This window comes from Camelus dromedarius, chromosome 5 (assembly GCF_036321535.1).
Source record: "Camelus dromedarius isolate mCamDro1 chromosome 5, mCamDro1.pat, whole genome shotgun sequence".
In the NCBI taxonomy this organism is placed as follows: Eukaryota; Metazoa; Chordata; class Mammalia; order Artiodactyla; family Camelidae; genus Camelus; species Camelus dromedarius.
The window spans coordinates 2,758,298-2,776,449 of record NC_087440.1 but is presented as its reverse complement, the minus strand read 5'-3'; the positions used below and the strand labels follow the sequence as shown (position 1 = coordinate 2,776,449).

The 18,152-nt window shown below is 52.3% G+C and overlaps 1 protein-coding gene across 3 annotated transcripts in view; it reads right to left on the bottom strand.

Moving 5' to 3' along the window:
- SMAD6 (SMAD family member 6) overlaps positions 1-18,152 on the bottom strand; it is a 74,079-nt gene that overhangs the window by 52,279 nt on the left and 3,648 nt on the right. For 2 of the 3 annotated variants that reach the window (XM_064485493.1, XM_010985119.3), the window contains exons 2-3: positions 12,376-12,432; positions 8,716-8,793 (exon numbers count right to left, since the gene is read on the bottom strand). In XM_064485493.1, coding sequence (XP_064341563.1) covers positions 8,716-8,793; positions 12,376-12,432 — 135 coding nt within the window. The remainder of the gene's footprint in view (positions 1-8,715; positions 8,794-12,375; positions 12,433-18,152) is intronic. The other variant, XM_064485494.1, reaches the window with a different exon arrangement.

Sequence of the window (18,152 nt, the reverse complement as noted above, 5' to 3'; positions counted from 1 at the left end):
TACATCTGCCCATCAAAGCCCCCCCACCAGCCACAAGCGGCTTCCCAGGGCTGCTCAGGGGTCCTGGAGCTCCCAGCCTGGCCCTGCCCGGCCCTTCCCCTCCTGACTTCAGGCTGGCTGACGACTGTGTGCTGGAGCCCACCTCCCCACCTTCTCCCCATCTCTGGCCCAGAAGGCCTGGCAGCCCGGCTCCCCCCTGCTCTGTCCAGAGCTGGCGCTGCCCTGGACGACTCAGAGAGTAAGACGGCTTCCAGGCTCCTGTCTCCGAGCTCCCCCTCTCCTTTTAAAGATCAATGAAAGCCTGGGCGATGATTCACCTTGCAGTCTGGGGCAGAGCTTCTGATGTCCGCTGCAGACACGAGACCTCTGTTTTTCCAAACCCAGAGAGACCTCTACTACAGGGTGAGGGTGGAGTCCCTCCCTTGTGGCAGGGTGGCCCTGGCTTTGCAGAAATGCCACCTCTCTGGGCCTTACCCTCTCAGGCTGGGGGTGCCGGGCCCCAGCTTGCGGTGAGGAAGGTGGGGAGGCATGGGAAAAGGGCCTGTGAACACGAGGAATTCTTTCCACACAGGGCAACTGGAAAAGCGATGCTTCTCGGCTTCCCTTGGGGCCATGGGCCACGGAGAGAGAATGTTTCATATAAAAACATCTGACAAAGTACCTTCAGGATGTATTTTCTGCATCAAAGAAGGAGCTCTTGGCAGCAGGCGCTCTACCCTGACAAGGAAACTTTTGAGCGTGGCTCCCAATTGTTACAGACACCCAGGGAAGCGTGCCAGTGGGGACAGGAGGATGGTGAGCCGTGGGGCCCAGCAGACAGATGGCTGTGATTAGGCTGGATGAAACCAAGTGCATTTTCTGGAATTTCAGGTCTCCTCAGAAAACCTGCTGTTTCTCCCCATCATGTGGGCCACCCGAGGCGGAGTGAGGGACAGGGGCCGTCGGCCTCCAGCTCAGGGGCACACAGCCCTGGACAGCCACAGGACTCCCCCTTGGTCCAGCTGCCTCCCTTCAGAAGCCCACCAGCCCATCATCTCACCGGCCATTCATTAATTCATCCAGCAACCATCCGATGAGCGGAGCCGTCCTGGGGCCTGGTGACTGTTGCTCATGCTGACACTCAGGTACCCAGGAAAACCGAAGCTCCAGATGCGCAAGAACCACATGAATCCTGTATCTTCCAGGGGGCAGAGAGGGTACCACACCAGACCCCGGGGAGCCCAACAGGGGCCAGTCTGCCTGGGTTCTGATCCGAGTTCCACTGCTTTCTAGCTGGGCGGAAGGAAGTTACTTAACCTGAGCCCCAGGGACTCCTCCTTTAAATTTGGCTAATAAAAGTGGCTACCTCCTAGACTACTGGGACGATTTACAAACAAAAACGCTTAGCATAGCACTCAGAGTGCCTGGCACAGGGCTCTGTGTTAGCTGTGATTATTAAATGCATTATGATCTTTCTGTCTTTATTTTTATGTGTTCTCTCTGTTTTCTAGATCTCTTTGTCAGGCAAAAATTCATTCATTCATTCATTCATTCATTCATTTACTCCACAATGACCTTCAGCTACTGGCAAAGCCCTGTGCTGGATGCCAGACAAGGTCCAGAGCCCCTCAAGTACCAAGTATGTCCCAAAGTTCCCCAGGCCCCACTGACCACCATCTCTCTGTTCTAGCTCATTCCTCCAGATTCAGGACATCTCTGTATTCACCTTAACCCATTTCCCCATCTCTCACATATTATCTATCCTTCTAGCCACAGACAAAACCCAGAACGCACGGTACTACTGCATACCTCTCTGCTTCTACACAAGCTACTCTTTCTTACAGGCTGTCTGTACCCCGTTATCCTCCTGGTGAACTCCTAGTCACCCTACAAAACCCAACTCAGAATCACTTTCTCCTTGAAGCTTTTCCTGAACACCTCATTCCCACAACAGAGTCTCCTGCTCTTGTTTCTGTGCTGATGCCAAGCCTTGCCCACGTCTCCACAGCACTTGGGACAATCGTTCACCATGGTTTACCTGCTGTCTACCTCTCCTTCCAGAGCAGCAGCTCCTGAAGGGGAAGGTCCTAGCTTTCCTCACTTTTTATCATCTGCACTGGCTCGCAGTCAATACATTGACTTGGCACCCCAAAGCCTAGTCAGGAAACACACCAGCCCAGGGGTCCTTTGTCCGGGACCCTGAAGGGTGTAAGAGCTGTGTGACCTCTGACAAATCAGTCACCCTCTCTGGGCCTCAGATTCTTCATGGGTTAAGTATACCCCCACTCCAATCCCCAGGCTTTAGTGCTCTGGGGCGGGGGGAATGATGTCCAGGACACCCTCCACATGGCCTTGTCCCAGGCCTTAGTTTTGCTGTGGGACAATGATGAGAAGCTAAGATGCTGTAGGCCAGAAGCCTCAGCTCTCTGCATACACCCCTCAAGGCCCAGGAGCTGGTACCCTCTGCCTGGAACACATCAGTATCAAGAGGCCCCTGAGATCAATGGCCTAATAGCCCCAATATACAGCTGAGCAAACTGAGACAAGAGAGGTGAGGACGTCACAGCACAGAGTAGATGGCAAGGCCAAGCCTGGAACCTGCTCGGGGGCGCTGCTCACCACCCCATGTGCTTCTTGGCAAACCAGGTTGGCCAGACCCCTTCCACAACTACCTGGTCCTCCCAGGATTACTGGGGTCACCTCTGTCACTCCTGCCCTTGACCCCTCATCACCTCTACCCCAGCCCCAAACAACCATCCCAGAAAGAATGGGTCCCTCTGTGAGACACCTGGGAGGTTTTAAAGAGGGAAGAAGGCTTTTTCTTTTCTTTTGTTGGTTAAAGCTAAAACAAAAACAAAGACACAAGGCAGATTTGATGCAAGATCCAAATACTGCTCACTTTGGAACCAGAAGTGAGTGCATCCCCTTCCCCAACCCCCACCCTAAGGACAGGCAAGGAGTCGGCGGCCATTTCTGAATCAGAAAGGGCAAGCTGGCCCTGGTCTGGGAGCTCAGCCGCAACCTGTCCACAGACGTCCAAGCCGGAGCCTGACCCAGGGGGGCAGGAGGGGGCCACACCCAAGGCCACTCTTAACCCACGCAGACTGATCGAGGTTCAAGGCAAATTGTGTCAGGGCACCATCAGCTCCAAACTCCGGGTAAAACATCCTTCTGCTCTCCAAAGCCAATCGAAACCCTCTTTTCAGCTAAAACTCTACTCCCTGCGGTCCTACTCTCTCTTTTAAACCACTCACTCAGCACGGAGCACCCCTAGACCCACAGGCACTGAGCACTGTTATGTGTCAGGACTGAGCACCTGACATGTGACAGGGAAGTTACCTGTCACTGAGGTGCAATCAGTTTGTAAAAATTCAACAAGCTGAACACTTAGCTGTGCACTCTGTACATGATAGTAAAAAGTTTTTAAAAAATATTACCCAGGCCCTGGCCTCCTCATACCTCATCTCCCACCAACTCCAGGTGCTTTGCTTCCCAACCCCTCTAATCTTTGGTTTCTCAATTCAGGCTGTTTTCACACCCCCAGGCCTTTTTGCACCTGATATTCCTTCTACCTGGAAGGCATCTTCCACCACCTAAATCTTATCTCTTTGGCAGACTTCTGTTTGTCCTGTAAAACCCAACTTGGTTATCACCTCCTCCAGGGAGTCTTCCTGGGCTGCCTCTCCACCACAAGAGTCAGTTACTAATCCTTTCTTCCGCTTTACTGCCTCTTACACCACTTCTCATTATTACTGTTTGTGTCTTTACCTGTCAGTGAGTACCTGAGGGCAGAGGTGATGTAATTTTTATCTCTGTGCCTCCAGCTCAAGCACAGTGCCTGACACACCTGTAATGGCCACACCTACCACGTGTGCGCCAGGCCTTGGCTGACTCACCTGGCATCATCTCATTTCATCCTCACCACAAGGTGATATGTTATCAACCACCCCATTTTATAGGTGACTAAACTGAGGGTCAGAGTGGTTAAGTGGCTGCCCCAAAGTCTCGCAACTACAAAACGGCAGAGCGGGGACTTGAACCCAGGGTCCACAGCCCATGCTCTCCAGCCAAGCTTGCTACGGAGGCTCAGCTCACAGAGACTGAGCTGAATGAGAACCCTGGTTGGAGAACGAGGAACAGGGCCTCTGAGGAGCGCCGGCTTGTGCCCTGGAATCAGGAAGCAGCAGGAAGAGATGCTGTACTAACTCACTGCTCTCCTAGGTTCTGTGGGCACTGACGATGCACACCAGACAGCACCAGCCCTAAAGGGAACCTCGTCAGGGACCAATGAGAGGACAGGTGGCAAGTGGGTGGGCAACATGGACCCACCTAGGTTGTGACCTGGTTTTACCTGCTTTTGCTTGCTGTGTGTCCCCCAGCCACTCACCAAACCTCTCTGAGCCTCTATTCCCAAACTCTGCTAAGCTACAGAATGCACAAATCCTGGAGACTGATCTGTGCCCTCAAGGAGCTTACAGTCTGGCTGGTAGAGGGAAAACACCCACATCCAGCTAAGGCCCCCAATTCTCCACATAGTCCTGTGTAGCTCTCTTCCTTCCCTGGGCCTTCTCTTCAAAACGCGGGGCTCGTCCTCACTGATGCAGCTCTAGAGAAACCAGCAGGCTGCAAGGACTCAGATGCTGGTACACATATCCAAGGTCAGACAAAGGGACAGCCTGGTCCCCATGACAAGCAGCTTATACCATGCCTTGCATACAGCAGGTGCTTAATAAAGCACTGGAATAGTTACCCATTAGGATATTAGAGGGGAGTCACTGGCTCCTGAAGAAGCCTGTCGGTGCTCCACTCCCCAGCCCCACAGCACTGGAGTCAGGCAGGACTGGCTTCTAAAGCAACCCACCACTTCAGGCTCTGGTCAACGGCCCAGAGCTCACTCAGCACCCAGCACTCAGCCTGGCCGTTCCTTCTTTCATCCAGGGCATAAAGCCCCTTGTGTCATGCTTCTTCTGTTCTTCTAGCCTAGAGCCAAGAGAGCCCAGCCCTCCTCAGAATGGCCATGCCCGTGTGACCCCTCATCCTGCAATTTTGTTGAAGTCCTGCCTTTAAATTGCCAAGAAGAGTTGCCTACCAGCCACTCACACCTTAGTATGAATTTAACTAGCTCATCTTGCTTTCCTCCTCAAACTCAACTGAAATCAAGGGAATGGGAAAGGGGTGGAGATGCTGCAGATAGGAAGAGGATGAACCGAAAGGGCTTTAGACAGTCAGGGGGCAGCAGTTAGGCAAGGAAACCAGAGTGTCAAGGATCTCAAGGTACCTCAGAAGGGACTTCTAGGCTTTCAATTTTTCCCAAATCTCACTGAAGACTCCAGGTGTAGGGGTATCTTTACTTAATGGAAGCTCTGAGTTCTTGCCCCTCACAGAGTGACCTTGGTGAGGTCACTTGTCCTCGGGAGCTTTGGTTTTCTTGTTTGTTTAGTGGGGATCACGTAGCGACATGCAGAGCCGACGCAGAGATCGGATGAGAGGGCTCTGCCAAGCATTCAGCAGAGGGCTGAAACAAGACCATCTCCTCTCCTGCTGCCCCCTACCCTGCCCACCGAGGCGTCCTCGACTGCCCCCAGCTGTGGCTCAAAACTCCCCCTACTCCCCATAATGTGGCCTCAACAACAGGACAGGGAAGTGAAGCAGAGACCTTGGAGCTGGATAAAAATAGCTAGCCTCAAGCCAGGTGCTGGGACTGTCATTGTGTGAGACAAACGAGGGCGGTCTCCATCCAGGGGCTGCGGACACCCTGCTCCCGCAACACCGGTCCCAAGATGCTGAGAGGGGCCAGGCGCTCGGAGATGGTGGGTTCCCGGGATGCAGGGAGACAGAGGGGCCTGGGGTGGTCTCTGGGTGTCTGCAAGGGAGGTGGATGAGCACAGAGCCCTGTGCCTCTTGCCAGGCCCCAGCCCTATCCCTGGTCCTGCGATCAGGACAGGCTGCCCGAGGTTCCTTCTGAACACTCCTCTTGCCAGGTGTGGCTCAGGGCAGAGGATGGGATCCTCGCTATGGAACGCTGGACAGGGCCCACGCTATGGAACGCTGGACAGAGCCCTACACAGGCTCCCATCCCAAGCGTGCCAGTTAGTGTGGGAATTTGGGCAGCTGGCTGGGCAATAAGCCTCAGTGTCCTCACCTGCAAAACAGGGGGAATCACATCTGTCTCACCGGGTTGTGGTAAGGAGTCAGTGAGATGGAGAAGTTAGCAAAGTGCTAAGTAGTGAATGTCGGAAAATGTTAAATAAATAAATGTTAGCACCAGCACCAGCATCCTTATCACCTGTCCTTGAGCATCAAACACCTGGCCTGGCCCAACACAGTCCACCTGTCTGTGCCCCTCACCTTTCTGACCTCACGTCCCACCCTGCCGCCCATCTTTGCAGGATGAGTCTTGCCTTCACCATCACTGAGACCCCTCCAGGCCTTCTTCTCACCCTGTAGGGCCTCCCTCCCCAAGCCTGCCCTCCAGGGCAACGGCTACCACAGCCCCAGGTCTGTGCGCTCCCAGGAGGCGGAGGCAGTGCCAACCCATGGGTCCTGAGATTCCCCCACAGCACGAGGAAGCTGGAAGAGCTGAGCAGTGAGCCCCCCAGAGCGGGAGGAGACACGCGTCATCCTTGGGAGGGGCCTGGAGGACCATAATGGGGGAATTCTCTACTCGCCTACCACCTGCAGCTCACACAAATCAACCCCCACAAGGAAATCCCAGACTTCCTCTCCAGTTCCTTCAGCCCCTTGGAATTCTAAACACTGGAGGCCAGATTTTCTCATGAGAGCTGCACAGTCCCCATCCACAGTAAAGGGCCACAGCGGCCCATGCCGAAGATGGACGGAGATCACCAGGTGGGAATCCCAAACAGGCCCACCAGGCCCCAGGGGCAGCCCGAACCAATAGCCTCAGGGTCGCGGAGACCTCCCGGCCTCCAGGGGGCGCTCTCTCCTGGGAACCAGAGGGGCCTCCTGCAAGTGCTCTGGGGTCTGCTCCTTCCAGCCCGAGCCATCCGTCAGGCCAGCCCTGGGGTGACAGATCAGAAGAGACCATGAATCTGTAAGGCACCTCGGCACACGGTTCCTACCAGTAACAAGGCGGAGGGGACGTTGAAAAATTACCCATCTGTCCATACAACCGACGCCAGTGCAATCCATTTAAATTCAATCCGCTCTGAGGGTGGGCAGGGACAGAGAATCATGTAGTCAGAAATACTTTTAAGCCTCTTGCTTCAAAATTATTTGTGGCTCCCATCCACATAGGCCCAGGGGAAAAAGAATGGATTAAAACGTTAACTTCTTGTGTTCATCTGGCTAGGTCTTCCAAAGTAGAGACTTTTTTAACAAGTAGGACCAAAAAGCAGAGATGAAAACAAAGTGGCCCAATCAGAGGGGCCACCAGAGGCCACAAGGGGACAAAGAAGACCTGGACCCCAGTACCAGCTGTACCATGAGCCCCACTGTGCCCCCGACCTGGGCAAGTCACTTCCTGCTCCAGCTTCTTGTTTCTCTGTCTACAAAAGAGACATATTCTTGTAATCTCCCGTGGCTGTGATGGAATACGGAATGGATGGGGAAGGGCTCTCTGGCCACAGGAATTGGCCAGACAGCTGAGAGCAGCCAACATCGCGACACCCTTAGAGTCACGGGGAAAAGACAGCACGAATGACAGACAGAACTCCGTGCAAAATAAGTTCATCGGAGGCACATTCAGCTCTTGCAGAGAAGTGGGGGACGAAACAGTGACATAGCGGCAGATGGCTCTGCTACGATGTGACCCTGGGCCCTACCTAGTACAGGATGTGGCCCAAAGTAAACACTCAATAAATAGCTACAATTACTATTGTTGCCATTATGACAGGGGTGTAGGGTCGGGGAAGGACAGTTCAGAAACAGACAGGGGTCTTCTCACAGAGATCCAGCCACAAGGGCTCAGGAAGCACCTCCAGCCCAAGGGGCTGTCACCACAAGCAACATGGAACCAAGCCACAAGCCCCAGCTGTCCCCACAGTGCACCCCGCCCACCAAGCTCCCAAAGACCTTGACACCTGAGTCCCTCCTGGCCCTCAGTGCCCCCAAGGTCACCACCAACCTCTCATTTCTTAAGGAAAGCGTGATTTAGGTATTCCTCAGAATGTAAGGGGGGGGGTCCCTATGGCTAACTCTGAACTGCAGCGGGTGGAGGACCTCTCTGCTTCCCAGCCCAGCATCCACTGCTCAGGGAGGGACAGGAAAACCAGCAGCCTCTGGAAAATTCCTCGCTTGCTAGACCCCTTCCCCGCACTCATTCTACCCACTCCATCTCCCCCTCTTCTAACCCTTCACATCGGTCCTTCCCCAGAGCGGGGACAGAAGGAGAAACCCACGAAGATAAATGTAAACAAACACATCTATTTTGCCGCCACCACCCTGTAGCCGGGAGAAGAGGATCCCTTGTTAAAAATGGGGATGGAGAGTTTTGCTGGGTTTTTAGCATTTCCACATGAGACAACTGGTCACCACGTGATCAACAGGCTCCTGCAAAGTTCTCACCCTGAGGTCTCATTCCTACAGACTGTTCCTAAGCCTCAGGACACCAGTGATGAAGACACTGGCAGTCTTCTCCTTGAGGGGTGGGAGGCCAAGGGAAAAGAAAAGGAGGGGGGCGGTCATCAAAAGGACCTCTGTCAAGCCCCTGCCACCAGCCCCCTCCTGTAAAGTCCAACACAACGGCAGCATGCAAGGAAAAAGAGAAATGCCAACCTGAGAATTCACCTGGAGCCGTGATGAGGGAGTTGGTGGCCTCCGTTTCAGTGTAAGACAATGTGGAATCAGATAGATCTACAGGGGGAAAGAGAAAGAGAACTTAGTCGGCCTGTGGGCTGATCCTCTCTTCTTTCTCATGCATGTCTGTATGTGTGTGTGCGCATGCATATGTACCATGCAAGCACTTGCAAAGGGCGGCGTGCCCCTCACAGCTTTCTGCTGCCACTCCCCATCCCACGATCACACACGACCAGGCCAGCCAACCCTGGAACTCTCCTGGAAAATGCTGACGGCTGCAGCCCTGGCACCTGAAAAAGTTTCAATTGCTCTGACCACAGAAATAACCCAAGTTCAGGGGACCGAGCAAGTAACAACTTGGAGCCTCCTTGGGTAAGGTTAAATTAAGCCCCTAAACAATTCATAGTTGCTGTACTTAATTACAACCATTAAAATTCTTGAAGATGTTCCTTCTTGCTTCCTTCCTCCCTTCCTTCCTTCCTTCCTCCCGCTGGAGCTGGGGAAACTGTTTTAACAAGTTACCAGCCATCCTTACTCTGTCCCGCTTACACCCCTCTAATTAAGGGCTCAAGCATTTGCTCCCAGATTAACTTTTTTCTCTCTCCCCTCCCCTACTCCCTCACATCCAAACCTGCTCACAGAGCAACTTTCAATGCCTGGACTGTGTGACTGTGTGTGTGTGTGTGTGTGTGTGTGTGTGTGTGTGTGTGTGTGTGTGCGCGCGCGCGCGCGCGCGTGTGTGTTTTAAGGCATTCGTTGTCATTTAAATAGTTGCAAACATTTCATATGGCATGTGCTATTTTGTTTTCCCCTGTCTGCAGCGCACTTAGATGGGGAAGGGAAAGGCTTCTGCACATTTTCTCTTGAACACCGAGCTCCTCGCTGGATAAGCCAATGCCTCGTGGGGCAGGCCGACTTGGAAAGTCTTTCCTGGGCCTGTGCCTCTGCCACCAGCAGTGGGGCGTTGTCCCCGTTAAGGGACAGGTCTGTCCAGGAGTCAGAAGGCATGTTCTTTCTGTGAGGCCTGGAGCATTTTTCATCTTCTCACCCAACACAACCCAGGTCTGGCTCAGCTTGGTCCCACCTGGCTCCAGGAGGGCCGCTCTAAGCTGGGGATTCCTGGGACAAAAACCATCAGCCTAGGCCCTAGCTAGCTAGGATTCCATTCCATCCTGTAGGAATTTTTTCCTTTTACCACATGGCTTGGGGAGTGGGAAGTTGAAACATTAACCAATTTGGCCTTTTTCTTTCTTTTTCGTTTTCCACTTGCCAGATGCTGACTGGGGGTTCTGAGTTTTATTTTGTTTTTTGGTCTCATGTGATCAGAGCGGCTTAGAAGTGAACTGACTTTGTGCTTATGAAAAAGTAACAATGCAAGGAAAACAAAATAATACACAAAATAACTCGGACTATTTACCAGGGTATGCAAAAGTTATCTGCTGGTCAAATGCATTTGAAGGCAAGTAAGGAGAGATGGAAAATCTCTTTAAAAATAATAATAATAATAGTGACCTCAAGGCCTGGGTGGGAACTTCTCAAAAGAATTTTGCTTTTAATTCCTAATCTTCCCAAAGTGTTCAGGCCCCGAGTCTTGCTGCCACTAAGTGGCAACATCCCAGGCTAAACCCTGTTTCTTGGTGAACTGCTCTGACCCCCGCTCAGAGCCCTAAGGAGAAACCCCATCCGGAATTTGGAGCCCGGGCTTCGAGTCCCACCTCCACTACCAGTTGGCAAACTCAGGGGTCAACGACTTTGTCTGCAAAGGGCCCCGTGGTGAATATTTCCCGCTTTGCGAGCCATATGCTCTCCCCTGCAGCAATGCCCCTCGGCCGCTGTCCTGTGGATGCAGCCACAGCAAACACGGAAATGGGTGAGCGTGGCTGGGTTCCAGCAGAACTTCTTTACAGACACTGAAATTTGAATTTCATATAATTTTCACATGTCACGAAATAGTCTGCTTTTGGGTCTTTTTTTTTTTTTTAATCCATTTTAAAAAAATCCATTCTCAGCTCACAAGCCATGCAAACACAAATGGTGGGCTGTCGTTTGCAGACCCCTGAGCTATAGGACCACGAGCAAGTGTCACTTCCTCCTTCTCCGTCTCGGTTGTCCCAGTTATTTTATAACTGGGACACCTGTTGGGTTCCAGATGGTCACTCTGCCCGGCTGGATGGTGTTCTGATTTTTGCGGCTTTATCATGAGCTGACCCACGATTCCTCAGGGCAATGAGGCTTGACATTCAAACTCAGGTGCTACATTTACGAAGAACATTTTTTTTTCTTTTTTCCTCTCTAATGGAGTTAGGGATCTTCTAAGCACCTAGTGCAATTATGTTAACTTAGAAAATGGGGAGACAGGCCTGGTGGGGAAGGTTGGGGCACTGCTGAGCCGATCAGGGGCTGCTCTGGGCTTCCTCCTCAGCCTTTCTGCTCAGCAGTTGGGACGTCCTTCCTGAGTCCTCATCTATGAAGAGGCAGAGTCCCACCAGATGACTTCCCCAGTTCCCCCAGAGAGCTAAATAAAGCTCCTCCATCCACGGGATGACCATAGTTCAGGAAAAACAATGAGAAAGTTGCCCTCGTGAAGACACTGACTCACACACCGTCATGGGACAGCCTCTGTCCTCCTAGACTGAGGAGGACAAACGACTGCAGGAACCCGGGGGGCACTTTGGACTCCATGGGGGGAGGGGGCTGGAAAGAAAACTGGACTGGATGCCTGAGAGCCTGTGACACTTAGAAGTGACCTCCCAGACGATGCTGACACACGCTACCGGGAAGAGGCCTTTACCAAAAACCAAACAAAACCCACTTTTTGTGGTCACTTGGTGGAATGTGTTAGCATCACTGCCACGCCATCTGACTTCTAAAGCTTGAGTCCCACGGGAACTGCCTGGGCCACAGAGTTGCTCTCCTGGTACTATTAAGGCCACACTGACTCGCCCCCACCACTGAGATTCTCCAGTGAAAGGGCCAGGAGACCCAGGGAACAAGCCATCCCCACTTTTCAAACCACATGCATCTACCCCACGATATGAGCCGCTCATTTAGCCCCTAGGCTTTACAGAAAACACACTCAATGGGACCTGGCGACAAGGACATGACTACCCAGGGGGACCGCCCATGCCAGGGGCTTTGGGTACCAAGACATTTGCTTTCTAAATATTCTGTTGTTTCTGCCCAGGTGAACTTCCGGGCTTAAAAGTGGGGGAAACATACAGCTCCTCTAAACAGCGACTTCCAGCTCAACCTATTTGTCATAGTGCTAGTTATTCCACACTAAAGGAGAACCACTAAGGCTGGGGAGGAAGGGAGAGGGATGGAGGAGACAGAAATACCAACCCACCTCCAACGAGATGCTGAAGTCAAAACCCATTCGTCTCCTACAGGCCCATGTTTAAAGGTCACAGAGAGGTTAATGATGAGCGAGGAATTTCAAGATGTAAATAGCCTGCGCTGAGGCAGGGCCTGCTCTAGCCCAACTCAGGGTGTGTTTGTAAAACTTCACCCCATTTCAAAGGCAGCCAAGCTGGCATTCCCCTTTCCCTCCCTCTCCAGCCCTCTGACACTGAGGTGGGGTGCTGGGGGGTGCTGGGGATGGGTGCACCTCCCCAAGGGTCAGAAGGAGGACACACTTACCCAGTGGCTTGTACTCGTCGCGAGGAGACAGCCGAGAGTAGGGGGGTGGCGGTGATTCTGGAAGACAGGAGACAAACACGTCACTGCTGGGATGCAAGAGTTCACACATCTGGGTTCTAACGTGCTCTGGATGATGGGTTTCTTCAAATAATTAACCCAGCTCCCAGGAAACCAGCACCCCTGCTGCCCACGTCCCCCGGAACAGCACTGCCCACAGGAAGGGCCACAGACTTGGAGTACAGACCTGGGCTCAATCCCTATTCTGTCACCTTTGGCTGTGTGACCTCAGGCAAGTTACTTCACCTCTCTGAGCCTATTTCCTCAAGTCTAAAATGGGAACAATAACCATATGGAACTCCCAGATTTGCCAGGAGGGCAAAAGAAAACAATGTACGTTAAATGCTTAGGGTCACAGAGCTCTTGCTAGTGCAGGAAAATACCTCCTCAAACAGCAATAATTATTATTATAATGAGAGAAACACAGGGACAGGGAAAGTCAGAGTCAGAGTGGCCTGCTAAAATACAGGATGGTCAGTTAAATTTGAATTTTGGAAATACATGGCAAACATTTCTACTGTAAGTATGCTCAATGCAGTATTTGGGACATACTCATGCTAAAAAATTATGTGCTGTTTATCTGAAATTCAAATTTAACTGGGCTTTCTGTATTTTTATTTGCTAAATTTGGCAACTCCAGTCAGAACTGTGTGTGAGTGCGGAGGCCCACGGAGACATAGAAGCTTGTTTCCAAACGAGCTGCATTAGACCATCTTTCAGGGCGAGGAGGACAGGACTGGTTGGAACCCAGGAAGCCAAACCCAATTTTCTAGATGGCAGACCTTAAATCAGCCACTGCCAGGCTCAGTCTCCCTGTCTGTAAAGAGCAGAGCAGAACACACTACCCTTCCAGCTCAGACCCTCTGTGATTCTTTATCATCTATGGTATTTTTCTTTGGGTTTCCTTTCATTTGCCTAAAATACTCCTCCTTAAAAACATATACTTTGTCTTCAGAAGAATTCCTTAGCCTCTTGCTTTCTGGGAAGTAACAATTTGCTAAACTAAGTAACAATTTGCATGAATGAAATGACCCTTCATTTTCTGTAAATGAAACTAAACACCATCCAATCGCAAACTAAAACAAACTCCCAGTGGTAGTAAAGTGGTAATAACTATTATTAGGCAGGTATCAGGAATGACACAAGGGGTAATAAGTGTTTTTCGCAATTATAATAAGGCACAATTAGTTGAAGGAGCAAGCAGCTTCACCTCTTCCCCACCCCGGCTCTTCCAGCTAGAAATGACTTCAACAAAGTGAAGGCTCTGAGGGCTCGAAACAGGGAATCTTTTGTGGACCAGAGTTAGGGAGCAGGAAAATGAATCACGGAGAAGCCACTGGGAGCGAAGCAAACATTTGCTGAATGCCTACCCTGTGTCCCTCTCTGTGCTGGGGCTCTTCAATTTCCTTCATTGTTTTTCACTCTTTTGGACCTCAGGTACAGAGTAGTTAATTATGCTCACCAGGCACCAACTTTTATTTCATCCTTTCTCAGAAATAAATAAGATGGCCATTATTATTCCCATTTTACAGATGAGAAAACTGAGTTGCTCAGTGTCTCCCCCCCCCCCCAGCCAATCCTGGTCGAGCGGGGATCTGAGCCCTGGCCTGGCTCTGCTCTCCACCACAGTGAGACAAGCAATCAAGACCCACCTTGTCTTACACCCCTGCATTCCAGCTGGGTCCAGTACATCACATGCACAGAAAGTGTTCGGTAAACATATGCAGACAAAGATCATGGTGATGAGAATGAAGGTAAAGTTGGGGGCATCGGTGGACAAAGAGGACCTGGGGGCCCAAAGGGGTGGCCCAAGGGAGACCTCAAACAAGACTCAACGAGGGGGCCATCTGCCTTCAATAGGAGCCCCCTTATCCACCACCAGCCTTGGAGGGGTTAGAGACCAGACTTGAGTGAGGACCAGACTCCCAGGACAAGAGTCAAAACACAGGTAGGGCTAGAGCTCCATGAGGAAAGAGAATTGAGGCCAGTGCTCCCACTGTACAGAGGAGAAGACTGAGGCCTGAACAGTAGAAGTGACTCCCTCAGGGCCGGACAGGGAGCTGGTGCAGAGCCAGAACCAGGGGCCAGGTCTCCTGACCACCAGCCTCATGCCCTTTCCACGACCCCTGACTTATCAGAAGGCCTGCAACTCCTGTGTCAGGGTTCCTTTTGCAAACATGACTGGCTGAGGCCCAGGCCACACATGGTGGGGAACTCTGGACATCTGCCCCCAGATCTGTCCCCAAAAGTGAAACTTGGCAGCCATGGGCTGTGGTGGCTGGAGTTAAGCCACTGTAATCGACCCCAGCATCTCTTCCAGAGGCTGCTTACCTGGGACCGGAATGGGGGGAGGGGAGGCCCTTAAGATCCCCCCGACAGGAGCCCCCTGCGCCTTGAGTTATGACACCCATCAACCATGGCCACCCCTGGGCTGGGGGGTTCTAGTGCATGAGTGAGACCAAAAGTGAGATCCACAGACTTGAGACGTCACCCCTCAGCCAGTGAGAACGAGCAACGCTTTCAGGAGGGATCTTACGTACCCTCCCCGCCCCCACTCTTCACTCCAGGAAAATGACTTGCACAGAACTGTGTAACAACTGTAGAGACTACAAACTCATCACTAACTTACTCAACTGCTTTTTTAACTGATGGGGCAGCTGGGGTCCAGCCAGGTAAAGGGCCCGCCCAAGGCCACACAGGAAGGGAAGAGACGTCATTCTACTTCAACTAAACAAAGAGGGAGTCCAGATGAGGATCAACACCAAAAAAACCCCTGTTTTTAAAAAAAATAGTTATCATTCACATGCTCTAAGATTGACTTTTAAAGTGCACTGTGCAGTGGTTCATGGAACATTCAGAGTTGTGAGACCAGCACCCCCATCTAATTACAGAATGGTTTCATCACCCCAAAAGAAACCCTGTCCCCATGAGCAGTCAGTCCCTATCCCCCCAGATGCCCACATCCCAGGCAACCACAAATCTACTTTCTATCCCTGGGGATTTGCCTCTCCAGGATATTTCACACAAATGGATGCATATAGCATGAGGCCTTTTGTGCCTGGCTTCCTTTACTCAGCGTACTAGTTTCCAGGCTCATCCTTGCTATAGCTCCTATGGTAACTTCCTCATTGTTTATGGCTGAATGATGGTCCACATTCTGTTTATTCCTCCATCAGCTAATGGACATTCAGGTTGTTCTCACTTTTTGGCTCTTAGGAATAACGTTACTATGAACAATACCAAGCAACCTTTAACTGGTACCCCTCTTTTCACTCTAACACACCACCCCACCATGGATCTGAGCCCCAGGACATTAACTCAGGTGGGACAAACGATCAGAAAAGAAAGTGTAAGCTACCTCCAGGCCCTCTGTCTCCTGCCCTCTTAGAAGCTATCTTAGTACTCGCAAAAGTTGTGTTAATTTCTAAATGACAACTTACGTGGTCTAAACTTTAAGGGGAGACCTCTTAGAGCCCCTGGAAAGAAATGATCACAGGCAGGAGGGAGGGAAGGAGGGAGGGGGGGGAGACAGATCAGAAACTCCAGCCCCCTCAGACGTCCAGCCTCAGGCATCAACTTCAGGAATCTCCTCCAATTCCCTTCAGAAGGGAGAGCAGTCAGCCAGGGGCCAAGTGTACCAGAAGGCTAGCGCTCGGCCCAACTCAGCTCAGCCCAGACATGCCTCTGGTCAGCCCCCAGGGGGTACTTAGCCTTCTGGGATCTAGACCCTAGATCTAAAGCCAGAAGAGTTCACAGCCTCTCCCAGTGCCTGGTCAAGTTTCAATTCGAGACATTACCTTCTACTCCCATCTGCACAGCCTAGCATCTTGCTTAGGAAAGATCCACACGCCTTCCTGAGCCTCCCAGTTTCCATCCTCCCAAGGGGTGGTCTCCCGAGTGCCTGTCCTCTCCACCCCCTAGAACCTGAAGGCTCAACCCCAAGCCCTGGGGTGGGAGGCACAGAAAAGAAGCTCCTGGCGCTTTAAGGCCGGCGGAGCCTAATTGCCCAGATTCCCCCGGCAGCCAGATAAACAGCGCGGCCGGCTGGCGCCAGCAAGAGGCAAACTGCACATTATCACCCCTTCCTCACCTCCAAGGAGGAGCTCGGAGGAGCAGGGCGGGCAGGCCGAGAGGCCGCCAAAGGGGCGGGGCGGGGGCTTGGAAGCCCAACTTGAAATTGATCTCATTTCAAAGGGATAATGCCAGGCCAAATAAAAGGAAAACTTTCTAGCCCATTCTAATTCCTATAGTCCTGGCCTGGGAACCCTGTGTTTTCCTAGGCGGCCTCCTTCAGTCATTTAGAAGTTCTCTCTCTAGCTCTGTCTCTCTCTCCCTGGCGCAATTTGGATAATAGTAATCTACTGAATATAATTACAGAAAAAAAAAAGTGGTGAAGCAAAGAGCAGGAGATTTATTCCAAAGTTAATGGATACTTTCAGGAGAAAGGAGCTCTATAAACACAGGTTAGAACTGTGATTAAAGTATTTCTCCACATTTCCGTCCACATAGGCACCGAGCTCAGTGAACTGACAGAAAGACACACAAGAGGGAGGGAGAGCTAAGGCCTGACTCCCACGGGAGCGGGAGGCCCCGGGGCAGAGCTGGGCACAGGGGACCACACTTTCTGAGACAAGCATGGGGGAGAGGGCAGGCCTGTGTCACCTGGAATCTGCACATCAGACCTCCAGGAATTCTGTTCACCCCCCTGCTTTACAGATGGGGACGGAGGCTTAAAGAAGGGGACTAGCCCCAAAGCAAGCTGAAGGATGGAGCAGGGTTTGCTCCAACCAGCAAGGGACTGAACTGCCGAGAAAAGGGCCTCCTGGCACTAGGGATCCCTGGGGAGGCCAGAGTGCCAGGTGGGTGTCCCTCAGTTGGCCTGCTGGGTGTTCCAACGAGATGCATGCCTGCTCTGTATGTGGGTCTGTCTGCCTGTCTGCCTACCCTGGTGCCCCAGCCCTCTTCCCCCAGAGCCCTGGAAGGAGCGGTCTCCTTATCAGGACGCGCACGGCTGAGCTCCAGCTATGCACCCGCCCAGCTCCGGGAGCCAGGCTGGCGGCCAGGAGGCAGGGGTGGGGTGGGCAGCAAACGGCTCCCCTAGTTCTCAGTCCTGGCGGCCCAAACCATCAGGCAGGGGATGAAGCAAGAGGGTCAACCTAGCGCCTACCCGAAACTCTTCCCAGACCATCAGTCCTCCCAAGTGCCCTCAGGTGGCTTGAATGGGGGACAGGGGGAGCCCTGAGCTAGTGAAGAGGCAGAATAAACCCAGCGCCTGCAATAGCGCCTCCTTCTGGGAGGAGCAGGGGAGGCGAATGCCAATGCTTAGTCTAGAATTAGATGTGGAGAATGTTTCTAGAGCCACCCGCACTGACCCACAGGGAGACTCAGTGACGAGGTTACTCCTCCAAGGTCAAGTTGTCGTTACTGGCAGGGCAGAGCCTAGGACCAGGTCTTTGGGTAAGAACCATTCCAGTGCAGTGTGCCCTTTAACTGAAACCTGCCCAAGTCCACCAAACTCAAACCAAGGCCCAAAATGACTTATCCAAGGAGGAGGGGCAGCGGTGGGTCCTCTCTGTTTTCTCCAATTTTTTGTCACCACCCCTTCCCGCCCACACACCTGAGCTTGCCTGGCACCTTGATGCTCAGCCGGCCCTCTCCTCCTCCCCCTCGACACCCACCTCCTCTTATGCATCCATCCTCCAAGGCCGTGTTCCAGGTTA